Consider the following 13,906-nt stretch of genomic DNA (forward strand, 5'->3'; position numbering starts at 1 on the left):
CGGAGGAGCCACCCTGGGAAAGGGGGGGGGGACACCGGAGGGATCTTTGCACCACGGCGCCAGATATGCTTAAGACGGCCCTGAGCAGAGCTTCCCGAACTTTTCATATGGGTGACACACTTTTTTAGACATGCATCATTTTGTGACACAGTAATTCAGTTTTATTAGCAAACCGGAGGTTAAACCAATCCCTTTCCAGCCCCGGTAGGAGCATGAGGAGCATTTACACTGCAGCCAACACACAGTTTGGAAAAGCTCTGCGATGAAAGAATGGTGGCGGAGAAGAAACCAGGATTGGTGTGCGAGAGAGATAAAGGACTTGTGAGCTTTGTTTAGATATAGGTCTCAAATTCCTGGATCGGGCATATGCTCAGAGCCACTCTGCTCTCAGCATATGCTCCCCTGGCTGGCCCACAGTCTTGCACCTGGCTCTGGCTGGTAGACAAAGTGGACCATACAAGCCTGAGACATATGCAGACTCCTGCTGTAGGCCATTTCCAAACACCGGGTGTTCCATGTGTTTGGTTGCCCTTCTCTGTGACCTCTGTGTCCGGTTTCAGAGACCGGGTTTCTGAGTACACTGTATCCAAGAAGTGGCCACACCATAGATCAGGCTTCCTCAACCTCCGCCCTCCAGATGTTTTGAGACTACAATTCCCATCATCCCTGACCACTAGTCCTGCTAGCTAGGGATCATGGGAGTTTTAGGCCAAAAACATCTGGAGGGCTGAGGTTGAGGAAGCCTGCCATAGATTTTACATGCAGAGAGGCTATGAAACTGGGTGTCTTATTCTGTGAGACTTCCTTCAATTCGCATGCAGAGGGAGTTTGGCCAAGGACTCCTGCAAAACCCTTCCCCCTTGTACATATCGTGCAGAAGCAGAGTTCCCAAAAGAAAGGGGGGAAACTGTCTACACACTCCTATTTGCTCTGTATCCAGTATCCTCCCACTGCTACTTTGGGAAGTGGTGTATGAATGTCAGCCAAAATCCATCTCTCTCCTGTATCTGTCTTGTTCTTTCTTATGAAATAGTGTGCTTTGATGCATTTCGCCCAGAACCAGCTGGGGAAAAGGACAACCAACCGCGCTTTAAGCTGGCACCCAAGGGCTCTTTGATTCAGCAACTTGGCACTTGCAAATTTAGTCCCTTTAATGCAGCAGCTCAGCTTTTGCAAGGCTGACCTAAATTGCCGGTATCACCCTTATAGAAACCTCTGCAAACGAGGAGGCAAAATATGCAAGGTCGACTGTATTTTAGTTGTTGTCGCAGGCTAACCCATTGCATTCACAAGCTTGGCTTAAGAGATGCTAAGTTCTGCTTTGAAGAAATGGGGGGCTTGGCTTGGCATGATATTGCTGGCTATGGGCTTTGGAACTGCAAAGGAGGCGGAGGAGGGAATGGATGGAGCCACTGCCCCCGAACTCAAAGGTCATGACGTGGATCCACCATGCAGGAGAAATTCTTCCAATCCAGCTGCTTACCTTAACAGGGAACAAGGCACTGCGTGTTTACGCCAGCTCCCACCCGTCCGCCCCCAGCACCGCATGCAGAGCTGGGGTCTGGGATGTGTAACTGGAGACACCAGCCCTTCTGCCTGGTCTGGTCTGACAAGTTGTTTTTATACAACAGAAACTCTGGCAGCCAAACCACAGAGCCGGCAATGGCGCTGGCAAATTCAAACCGGCTGGCTTAAGGGTGGGAGAGGGAGGCAGCCATAGCTTCTACCCCCACCCGCAGTTCCCGACAACGGCATGCTCAGGTGAAGGTCTTTGGATGCTAGAGGAAGATAGCTAGGATCCACGCTAGGAGGGCAGCAAAATCTGCTATCGCTGGGGCTGCTCCAGATGCCCTGCTAATTGGACATTCGTCCTGATTAGCTTGCGCAAAGCTTACGAAAAAGCTAGACGCCTGTGCTTTACTGAGCATTCCTTCTAATTTGTTTGTGGGCAGGTTATATGACAATGAGGGTTCATCTTGATTTGCTTGTGCAGTGGTTATACAATTCCTCAGTGCTATTTTTCCAGGGGGGCAAAGGGTGTCAGGGCTCACCACGAACTTCTCCCATGTTCTCTTAGAATCACAATGGTGCCCTCCTGAGAGGTGCCAGAGCTGAGCTCTAGTAAGCTCTTGCTGGGGGGGGGGGAGAGCCCAGCATTTCCTCATTGATCATTTGTTCACACTACACGTTTTAGCGCATTTCCCCCATCCCTGTGAACCTGCCAAAAGTCCATTTTTAAAAAGTGGATTTGCTGCTCCAGAGCACTTTAATCTACTTTAAATTGCACAAACCTAAATTTCCACAATCCTGCCTGTAAACTACGGATAGTCCAGAGGTGAACTAAAGAACTACACGTGAGGAAGATAAGAAGCAAAGCCCCATCCACATAATACATTTAAAGCACTCTCATAAAGCTCATAAATGCCCTTGGCCCAGTATACCTGAAAGAGCGTCTCTAACCCCATCGTTCAGCCCAGACACTGAGGTCCAGCGCCGAGGGCCTTCTGGCGGTTCCCTCACTGTGAGAAGTGAGGTTACAGGGAACCAGGCAGAGGGCCTTCTCAGTAGTGGCACCCACCCTGTGGAACACCCATCAGATGTCAAGGAAATAAACAACTATCTGACTTTTAGAAGACATCTGAAGGCATCTGACATCTGTTTAGGGAAGTTTTTAATGTTTGATCTTTTATTGTGTTTTGAATATCCTGTTGGAAGCCACCCAGAGTGGCTGGGAATAAATAAATAAATAAATAAATAAATAAATAAATATTATATCACTTTAAACAGCTCCAGCTTATTCCAAAGAATCTTGGGGACTGTAGTTTGCTAAAGGCTGTTAGGAGATCCCTGCTCCCTTCAAAGAGCTACAATTCCCAGACTGGTTTAATAATATGTGTGTGTTAGGGATCTGTCCAACTTGTAACTCCACATTCGCAAAACCATCCACCTCCAGCTACCAAGATCTAGAGATAAGCATCACAAGACAGATATTCCCATCATGCCTTGCTTGGGAATCATCCCAAGCCACCTGGATGACCGCTTTTAGAAACCCTCTCTCAGGCGCCACAGTTCCAACCCAAACTCTCGACATCCTTGCATGGAAGGAAGAGGGGGACCATTTATGCAAACTCTGAAGAGCATTAGAGTTTCGGCTTACCTGAACACAGGGCTGTGACCTCCAATGCGAGCTTTGGACCAGGCCAGTGGGGAAGGCACTGCCAGGTAATCCATTCCTTCCTTGCGCCCCATGCCGAGTCCATAGCCCCCCGTGGTGCCGCTGCCCCCATCCTCCCCATTGCAGCTCCCTTCCTCCTTTCTGGTCAGGGCCACTGTCTGCTCGGTCGAGGTCTTCCGGGCTTTCTGAGGGATGCTTTCGGCCGGTCGGGCTCCAGTACAGTTGAAGGGTGCCGTGTCGCCTCCTGCCTCCACGGTCTCCCCTGGGGTCTCCTCTCCGAGGCTGCCCCTCCGGGAGAGGCAGGGGGATGCCGAGGAGTGCGTTTCAGAGCTGGAGTACCGCCGCTTGCCGCAGGGCGAAGCTGGCCGCGGGCCCAGGAGCATCCATCCATCCTCTGCGCCCCGGCTCGGGGAATAGCTGGCGCCGTAAGGCTGCCACGACTCATCGGCGGGCGACCACGGCTTGGGGGAGCCCCGGGGAGAACCCAAGGGGGAGCTGAGGGCAAAGCGGGCCGCTGCCTCATTCAGCTCCCGCTCCACATCGTCCCCGGCGGGGGCCTCGTCGTCCGAAAAGAAGCTCCAAGGCGAGACGCTGCCGCTGCTGGCAGGGCTTGGGGTGAAGAAGCCGGAAGATGGAGTGGTCTCGCGGTAGCCCCCGAAAGCCTCCAGGAGGAGGTAGTCACGAGGCGAGGAGTCCCAGTCGTCTTCCTCGGCCCGCCGGCCTGGCGAAATGGTGGTGATCTGGATGCTGGGGCATTCGAGCACACGGGAGCCTCCGAGGCGGACGCGCCGGGCGGGCTGGCTCTCAAAGGTGTCGCCGTCCAAGTCGGCTGGCCGGGGTGGGGGGGAATGCATGCCTGCACGGCCCCCGCCGAGATGCAGAGGGCAGGGAATTCCCAGGGGAGAGGTGTAGGGAGGCGGGTCTCCCAGAGCAAGTGAGCAGTAGGCAGGGAGGTTGTCCGCATCCAGGTCTGTAAAAAGAGAGAGGGGGAAAAGGAAAGAGATGAGAACCACCATGTTGGTTGAAAATGATACAGTGGTACGTCGGGTTACATACGCTTCAGGTTACAGACTCCGCTAACCCAGAAATAGTGCTTCAGGTTAAGAACTTTGCTTCAGGATGAGAACAGAAATCGGGCTCCGGCAGCAGCAGGAGGCCCCATTAGCTAAAGTGGTGCTTCAGGTTAAGAACAGTTTCAGGTTAAGAACAGACCTCTGGAACGAATTAAGTACTTAACCTGAGGTACCACTGTATATTGTTGGTATTTAACACTGAGGAAACTGGCAAATACCGAATTTCTCCATGTATAAGACTATTTTGGGGGACTAAAAATTAAGAAAATGAAGTTGTTGAGCTTTTTTGTGGGGGGTATTGCAGAAAATCGCTCACCCGCATGACCTGCGCATGACTCGCCCGCATCGCAAGAGCCAGCTTTCGTACGGCCCAATCGCCAAAGCGACAGCCAATCAAAATCAGCACTTGCCGCAGCCACCAATAACACGCCCTATAGCCGCTGACAATCTCCGGCTTGCAGCAGCAACCAATCCCACATCTCCACTATGCACTATCCGTGGATAAGACCCTCTCCCCATTTTTCACATGAATTTTTAATAAACAAACCTAGTCTTATACACGGAAATGTATGGTATGTATAAATCTAAATCAAACAGGTGTTGGAAATGCAAAGAGAAAGAAGGTTCTTTTTATCATATGTGGTGGTCTTGTGGTAAGGTTAAAGCTTACTGGGAAATGATATATAATGAATCGAAAAGGTTGTTTAAAATAAACTTTGTAAAAAACAAATAAACCCCAAAACAGAAGCTTTTCTTTTGGGAATTATAGAGACAGAACTACCTAAATTGTATTGAAATTTATTCATGTATGCGACTACAGCAGCAAGAATGTTAATCGCCCCAAAATGGAAAGAAGCAGAAGTCCCAGCAAAGGAAGAATGGATACAAAAACTTATGGAATATGCAGAAATGGCAAAACTTACCGAAATAATAAGAAATCAAGGTAACAAACTTTTTATAAAAGAATGGAAACAGTTTATTGAATATTTACAGATAAATTGCAAACAGATAAAAACACTGGCAGGATTTTTGTAATAACCTGCAGTTTCATAAGAGTATATATTTACAGTAGATAATTAAATGTGCAGATTAAATGAATTTGGATATGCAGAAGATATTAAAAAATAAATTTAAGGAACCACAGAAAGATGGGGAAGGAAGTCACACCTTGCAATGTTAAAATGTTTGTAAAATTAATGAAATGTATAAATTTGAAAAGGAGAGAGAGAGAGAGAGAGAGAGAGCGCGAATCACCATGTTAGAGTCAATCAAAGGTTTACTTGGCTACAGCATTCTAACAGCTTAGTAAGATCACAAGATAAAGATAGCCATTTCCAGTTATTTGCCCACCCCACCGCGGCAACTGGCAATCAAAGGTATACTGCTTTCGAACATGGGGGCTCCATTCTCCACTAACTGTTGACAGATGCAGCATGTAGGCACGTTAATAAATCAATAAGGATCAAAACATAATTGTTACATCCACACCATACAATTAAAACACATTTAACATACAGTGGGACCTCAGGTTACATACGCTTCAGGTTACATACTCCGCTAACCCAGAAATAGTGCTTCAGGTTAAGAACTTTGCTTCAGGATAAGAACAGAAATCGGGCTCCGGCGGCGCAGAAGCAGCAGGAGGCCCCATTAGCTAAAGTGGTGCTTCAGGTTAAGAACTGTTTCAGGTTAAATACGGACCTCCAGAATGAATTAAGTACTTAACCCGAGGTACCACTGTATATTTAAAATATGTGGTTTCTCCCAAAATATTCCTGGGAGCTGTAGCTCTCTAGAGAGGCAAACTACAGCTCCTAGGACTCTTTGAGGGATATCAAAGTGGGATATTAAATGTGGGTGTGACCAATGGAATTTGGAGACCTTGAAGGTGACAGAGGATAATCTAATGTGCACGTGATTCTCTGCTCAGCTGTCCCAAGAGCGATAGAAAAAAACCAAGCTAGCAGGTTTACCATAAGTTTACCAAAAAGTGGCAGATATACTTTTAGGCCAACAGACCACAGACAGGTAGTAATATGAGCACCTCTTTCTACTAGAAGAAGGGAACACAATTTGCTAAACTGCATGAAGTCCCATGATTGTCTTGTGAACCATCTTTTTTGAAAAAAAGCAAAAGCTTTCTAGCTTCTATGGCTCTGAAGAGGACCTCAATTTGCATGCTGTTTCACGAAGCGGTAAATGCATTTGGGGATATGTGCAAGTTTCCATTTGAATAACACAGTTAAATTTTAAAGAGCCACGTGAGCAGCTCATTTCTATACCAATTGGTCATTGTAAGAGCCTTGCAACAGTAAGAATTTAGTGCCCAGGTACATGCATTTTCCTCTTCCCTCTCCTTCCCTTTTTCCTTTCATGCTGTGCCTTTTTTTTAGATTGTAAGCCTAAAGGCAAGGATTAGTTATTTTTATTGGCAGTTTCCCCCGGTATAAATGATCTGAACGAATTGAGAACCCCCTAGGGAAGCCATGAGCCAACAGATGGCTGATCAGAACATCTAGCAGTAAGAGAGCAGTGAGGGTCATAGGTTAGTGGCAGAGCATCCATTTTGTTTGGAAAAGGCCTCAGGTTGAATCTCCAGATACGGGTGGAAACACCCCCCCCCCCCAGTCTGAAACACTGGAGCGCTGCTGCCAGTCAGTGTAGGGCGGACCAAGGCTTTGACTCAATATAAACTAGCTTACTGAGTTGCTATCTTTCTACCTTCCTCCTCCCCACAGATAGCAGTAGCTGAATTCATTGCACCAAATATGCAACCCGATTGTCAAATTAATCCAAGAGAGGGCGTGGGCAATAAAGGGGAACCACCACCACCAGCAGCAAAAAGGGAGGTTTTTCAGCAACAAAGAATCCTAGAAGGAGGATCCAACTGCGTGCTTTCCTTTCGTCTATGGCATCCTGCATACGTCAAGAGAGAGAGAAAGCAAAGAACCCAAACCCCATGGGACTGATATTAAATATAGCTGGCTGGGAGGGGGTGGGATGACTACCCACAAGTCAAATAAAGGAAGAGGTATCCTCTTTTTTTCCCCCTAGAAAAAACAAAATACATACACACAGCAAATATTTGGATAAAGATATAAAGAGGAGAAAAAGAAAGAAAGATGAAAGTTGATTTCTTCCTCTCTGCCCTGCAACCCTTTCTCTACTTACAGCTGCTTCTAATTTAAAGTTTCTCTCTCTGGCCACACTCACATCCTGGGAATTGGAGTTTGCTACGGGTGCTGGGAACTGTAGTTTCAAGAACCAGCGATTGCATAGCGGTTAAGAGTGCCGGACTAGTACCTGGAAGGCCAGGGTTGAAAACCCTGCTCAGCCTCATCTGAATGTAACAAATAAACAAACAAAGCGCCTTTAAAAAATTGCACTTCCCAGTTTCCTCCATGACTCTTAAAGTGGTGCAAAAGTGATTTAAAGAGATTGCGTGGCTGTGACCTCTCCGCTCCCGCCAATGCTTTCCATCATCTTCTCTCTCGGTAGGGAGTGGATCACAGCACCCAAATGGCTCACACCTCAACTCTCCATCCAATCCAGTCTTGTCACATTACACCAGCTGTTGCCAACCTGGTCCTTCTAGGTGTTCTGAACTGCAAAAATGGAGCTGGTGGGAGCTGCAGGATGGTGGAAGACTGCACTACACAACCCACCTCCCCCCAGCACCCTGCTTTGCTCCACCTTCTGCCAGTATTCAGCAGGAATGAGCAGCAACTGTTCCCTGCCTGGGTGATGCGGCTGGAAGATGTTGTGTGGTATTTGCAGGGCAATGCATGTGTGGTTGTGTGGGAGAGAATTAAAGGAAATTGGCAAAACCGGAAGGCAGGGCAAGAATGAAGGTGGTAGGTCAAGAACAAAAAGTAAAGGTAAAGGGACCCCTGACCATTAGGTCCAGTTGTGGCTGACTCTGGGGTTGCGGCGCTCATCTCGCTTTATTGGCCGAGGGAGCCGGCGTACAGCTTCCGGGTCATGTGGCCTGCGTGACTAAGCCGCTTCTAGCGAACCAGAGCAGCGCACGGAAACATCGTTTACCTTCCCGCCAGAGCAGTACCTATTTATCTACTTGCAATTTGACGTGCTTTCAAACTGCTAGGTTGGCAGGAGCAGGGACCCAGCAACGGGAGCTCACCCCGTCACGGGGATTCGAACCGCCGACCTTCTGATCGGCAAGTCCTAGGCTCTGTGGTTTAACCCACAGCGCCACCCGCGTCCCTAGTCAAGAACACAAACACACACACAAATAGACTGGCAGCCTTGTATCTGGGAAGGCCAAAAGGCATACAAAGCTCGAACTGAGACTGCTGCATTGTAACGAAATAGAACCTGCAGGTTCAGAGGCACTCTATCCCAATGTTCTGCCTCTACCAATGGAAATTCCCATAGGTGTCTGGTTGGCAGCTGCTGAGAACTGGGCACTGGGCTCGGTGAGCCTTTGGTGCTGGCTGGGGTTGATGGGAGTTGTAATCCAAAACCTGAGTTTTGCAAAGGCAGCAGCAGACAATACTGCTCTCGATGGGTCATAAAGTAAGCTTGCAACCCACCTGGTCAGATTGCATCCTTTATTTTTTGCATTGCCATTTTGCGACTTAAATAATAACCCCATGAACAGAGGCAGTATATCTTTGAATGCCGTGTGCCTAGGATTTTTTAGAACAACAACAAGGTGAGCTGCTGTGCTTGGGTACTTTCCAGAGGCACCGGGCTATCCTCTGTTGGAAGCAGGATATCCTGGGCTAAGACGGGCTTTGGTTTGCTCTGCAGCGAAAGCCCCAAAGTGTGGGGTGGCTCCCATCTTGCCACCAGGAGTTGCCCTCCCAGCTTGCACCCGCCTTGGGTTGAGGGGCAGGTGGAAGGAGAAAGCCAAAGGGTCGCCTCCCTTTTTGAGACAAAAGCTTCTGAAAAAGTTTTTTGTGGGGTGGGGGGACGTGGGCTTAGAAAGTTCCCCCTGAACTTGGCCTAGTCTTCTCGGGGCCTCCACCCTGTTTTGTGGGCCAGAGACAAGGATCCAGTTGGATGAAGGAGAAAAGGGGGGAGAGAGAGAAAATAAGAGAGACTGTCAGGGAGGGGCCGCCATCTGAACCCAATTAAAGGGCCATTTCCCAAAGCCCCAGGCTCCACTGGCAGGGACCCCCGTTGCCAAGGAAACGGGGCGCAGGCCAAAAGACGAAAAGGAAAATTGCACTGTTGCAGGGAGCTAGTTGAAACCGTATGCGGGAAGCTTGAAGTGTGTCTGCCCCCCCCCCTCTTTCCCCACTTGCCGCCATCTCAAAAGTCCCCCCCCCCACAACCCCAGCTCCCCTACACCCGGGATTTGAAGGCCTTGGATGGGAGCCAGTGTGGAGGGGCTGGATTCTGTGGGATCCCGAGGCCCTCTCAGACCCCATCTGGATTTCATTTGAACCAGACGCCGCCTGCCAGAGACAGTTTGACCTTTCTCTCTGGAAAAAAACCCCCCAGTTTCCTACCTCCGCCTCGGAGGCTGGCTCATACAGGGGGCTGCCAACTTCCTCCTCACAGCAGCGCCCTCAGCCAGGGTGTGGATATATTTTGGGGCAGCCAGCCCGCTTTCAGCTGAACCCCTTCCAGAAGCACCCCCACAAGTTCAGGGGGCTACAGGGCCAAGAATGTCCCCTATACCAGCTTCTGAGACAGATATTGGGTGGGTGGGGGGAAATGGGAGTTGCAAACTTCTTCTAAGAAAATAAAAGAAGGGGGAAGGATTTCCCCCCACCATCACCATCATCACCACCCCCACCTCCCATTCTCATTTTTCAAATATGCCTGTGGAAATGCATGTCACGCAACCCACATTTTTCCATTTCAGGATTCAAAGCCTGGATTTGCAAATGTGATATTTTGAGTTTTGAATTCTTCCTTCTGACGTGACCACTTCAAGCATCTGAGAAAGAGGGTTTTGGCCGACAAAAGCTCTTGGCCCAATAAATTGGTTAAAGGTGCCGCAATGCTCCGGGATTACCCTACGCTGTGACAACAAGCTAACAGAAATTAAATTATTCTGGGGTGAATGTTCATCCTGGGGGATTGGGGTTTAAGTTTGGTTTTGACAGGGGTGTTTCTGTGTGCATGAGACAAGTTTCAGACATCGAAAGGGGGGGGGGGAAGCTTGGGAAAATACCAAAATTCCTCTTAATTCACAATGAAAATTGAAGAAACGTTTGCAACTATGGTGCTAGCCCCTAAGAACACATTGGTTCCAACATGTCCTACTGCAAGCGGTTAAGCATCCACATGACTTAACTGAAAATAAAGCAGTCACTAACTATACAGTGAAGAAACACCTGTTTACAGCCTCTCTTGTGCTATGTGTGGGCACATATGAATTACCACTAGGATGCTATTATTATGCCGTTTTGAACGTGCAGAAGCCTACTTTTCAAACTGATAGAGGGTTTGGCAGAAGAAAGGAATTATAGTTTCGTTTCATTCTTCTTGGGCATTTTGCACCACCTGTGACTAGATACCCTCTGCCAGATATATATTTCTGCCTGCAATTATTACCAAGCTAGTTTATGCCCCACTTGGGGGGGGGAGGCAAAGCCTGTTCTTGCCAACTAGGTGGAGAAGAGTACGTTCACCAGAGGGACTTAACATAAGAGTAGGGGTGTTAGGCCTAGGGGCCAAATGTGGCCCTCAAAGTTCCTCTACCTGGCCCTCACGATTCTCCCCAGGCCACACTCCTGACTTGGCCTGCTTCAGACTCTCCTTGAGAGTTTTTGCCCTGTTAGAACATGCCCATGAACTCTGATAAATACCCCTTGCTTTTCTGGATGTAGGGCAGAGAGAGAGAGAGAGAGATGTGTGTATGCTTGCAGAAACTAGCCTACTGTATGAGGAAATTTGCATTCATTGCTCCACCCACTTTTGCTTCTGCCCCCGCCCATGACTTGCCTACGGCTTAGGGAAAGTTGCCCCAAAGTGAAGGAGACCCCCAGGTTCACCACCACTGCAGTTAATGTAGAGGAGCTCAGCAGTACTTACAACAACCCTATAAGGTAGGCAACCATTACACACACTGTGGCCAAGGCTAGGAAATCCTAGGTCACCTTGGGCCAGGTGTGGGGACCCTCTGTGTCCAGTTTCAGAGACCGGGTTTCTGAGTACACCGTATCCAAGATACGTATCCATAGATTAGGCTTCCTCAACCTCGGCCCTCCAGATGTTTTGAGAGTACAATTCTCACCATCTCTGACCACTGGTCCTGCTAGTTAGGGATGATGGGAGTTGTAGTGTTTCCTGCTTGGCAGGGGGTTGGACTCGATGGCCCTTGTGGTCTCTTCCAACTCTATGATTCTATGAACAGCTGGAGACCCAAGTTTGGGAAACCCTGCTCTAGATATGGCTGGACTCAAGTTGGACTCATCAGCCATTGCAAGGCCAATGGTCTGAGCTGCAGTCTACTTCAAACTGGTCTTTTGACACTTAGAATGCAGATCTTTAGGACTCCTGCTAGTTTTCTGATTGTAAATTTTATCAGCTGTTTTTAAAATTTAAAATAGGGACCCTAGGGTGAACAGAAGGTAAAAAATAAATTTTAAAAACACACCAATAATCATCCAGTAACATCATGAGGGCCACGCAGCCCCCATCATTGTTTCAGATTAACCAATGTGTTCACAGCTAAACCACAATTTGAACCAAAGATTTTCCAGCTCACAGTTTCCACACACAGCAGCACACACATTAACTCTTTTTGATCAAGACGATTTTCTGTATTATTATTATTATTATTATTATTATTATTATTATTATTTTAAAAGGGTTAACCAGTTCTTGGTCCAAAGAACTCAGAAGCTCAACTCCCCCCCCCCAAAAAAAACCCCACATTCTATGCAGAGTTCAGTGCAACCTGAAAGTTTTCAGATTCCAAAATTTTCACAGCAGCATGATGGGGCGTGTGTGAAACTCGAGACCGATTTCTTCTCTCATTCACTCACGCACTTTCCTCCCCAGCATGGACAGAAACGCAACACCCATCTTTAAAACGATTGCAAATAGTATTAACCATTTGCGTGGGCCGCGTGTTTTAGGGATACGATTACTCACTCTCGGAGCAAAAAAAACACACAGACTCTTCCTGCAGGGAGATGGGAACATTCGTGCCATCTCCCTCCCCGCTTGTCCTAAAAAGGAAAGGGGGGGGGGACTTTTTCCAGCTACACCAGACACTCGCACAAAAAATAACCTTGATTTTCTCCCCCCCCCCCATATATTCTCACACCTCCCTCCTTGTAAGCCAACCATCACAAGCCCCCATAACAACCCGCATCTCACCTTCCAAGGGGACCCCCATTCCTGGATGCTCCTTTTCTTCTTCTCCAAAAATCAGCTTGAATTCCAAGTCCTCGTCTTCGCAGTTCGCTGCGCCCATTTTTTCCAGGGGGTGGGGGAGAATCGGTGGATAATCGCAGCGCAGCGCCTTAAGGCGCAGCGCAGCGCCTTAATAGGGTTGCAAGCCCCTTCCCTCTCCCCCCACCCCTCAAAAAAAATGGGGGGCTAGATGGAGGAGGTTTTGGTTCGATTCACCTCTGCTCTCCCCCTTTTAACGCAATACCTCTTTCCGCGCCTTCTCCCCCTTTAATATTTTTTTTAACAAAAAAATAAAGAAAAACTTTCCCCAAACAAACTTTTCCCTCTCCTCCAGCTGCCCCCCTCCCACTCCCTTCCTCACTGCTGATTGGCTCTTCGGAAAACCCAAACCATGCCCCCATATGTCACTTTAAGCCACGCCCACCAAGAAGGGGAGGGGGGGAGAACCCGAACCCCCATCTCACGCTCCCCGAGAAAATGAAAAAGGAACCACCTCCTCCACCCCCTTTCTTGTCCTTCCAGATGGACCAGCCTACCTGGAGCCCATTGGAAGGCAGCCCAAGCAGGGCCCGCCCTCCTTAGGCTGCTTATTATGCACGGGTTGGACACACCCGGACAGGCTGTTAAAGGCAGAGGGACGCGTTGCGCTCGCTGAGAGCTGCGCTGCGATTATTCTGATTATAGCGTGTGCGCGATGCCAGTTTTTTTCAACCATGCAGGGAGGGGGTGACAGAGCCTATATGAGCACACGCAAGAATGGTGCAGCTGCCTACATGCGGCTCCGGATATTTGGATGCTCCAAAGCTCAACATTTGGAACATAACGTGGATTTCAACCCACCCCACTTCCCAACCTGGAAAGCTGCGTGTTTGGTGCTTGCATCGGTGTTATGCAAAACATGAACGTCAGAACAAGTTGACACGCATTTAAAGCACGGAAAATCCTGGGAGCTGCAGTTCCTCCTCACTGAACTACCCTTAAAAAGCTGCGGCTTCCAGGGTTATTTGGAAGTCATGCCTTTTCAATGGGCATTGAGTCTGCCTAAAACACATTATTACGGGGATCTGTTCTTGACAATGTTGAAACTTTCTCTTTAAAATGGTTTATTTTGGGTTTCGTCCTGCCATTCCTTTAAGGAACACAGGACAGTGCAATATTGTTGCTCCCGGGCCCCCATTTTATTATCATGACAACTCAGTAAGATTAGGAGGCCCAAGGTCACCCATTGAGATTTGACACTGAGCAGGTGATTGAGCCAGGTCCTGGTCCAACCTGTTCTAACCCAGTTTCTGCCATCCTGGTTCCCTCCAGCTATTTT

At 48.5% G+C, this 13,906-nt stretch overlaps 1 protein-coding gene and 1 long non-coding RNA gene across 2 annotated transcripts in view; both read right to left on the minus strand.

Annotated features, from left to right (window-relative positions):
- The window catches only part of NFATC4 (nuclear factor of activated T cells 4), a 29,087-nt gene extending 16,412 nt beyond the window's left edge, over positions 1-12,675 (minus strand). Inside the window, exons 1-2 of the mRNA XM_081835410.1 lie at positions 12,553-12,675; positions 3,158-4,145 (exon numbers count right to left, since the gene is read on the minus strand). Of these exons, the coding sequence (XP_081691536.1) occupies positions 3,158-4,145; positions 12,553-12,649 (1,085 nt within the window). The 5' untranslated portion in view covers positions 12,650-12,675. The remainder of the gene's footprint in view (positions 1-3,157; positions 4,146-12,552) is intronic.
- Positions 1-13,906, minus strand: part of LOC309326667 — a 172,347-nt gene that overhangs the window by 43,623 nt on the left and 114,818 nt on the right. The window lies entirely within an intron of this gene.

The sequence above is a fragment of the Podarcis erhardii genome, assembly GCF_964252035.2.
Source record: "Podarcis erhardii genome assembly, chromosome: 13".
NCBI lineage: Eukaryota > Metazoa > Chordata > Lepidosauria > Squamata > Lacertidae > Podarcis > Podarcis erhardii.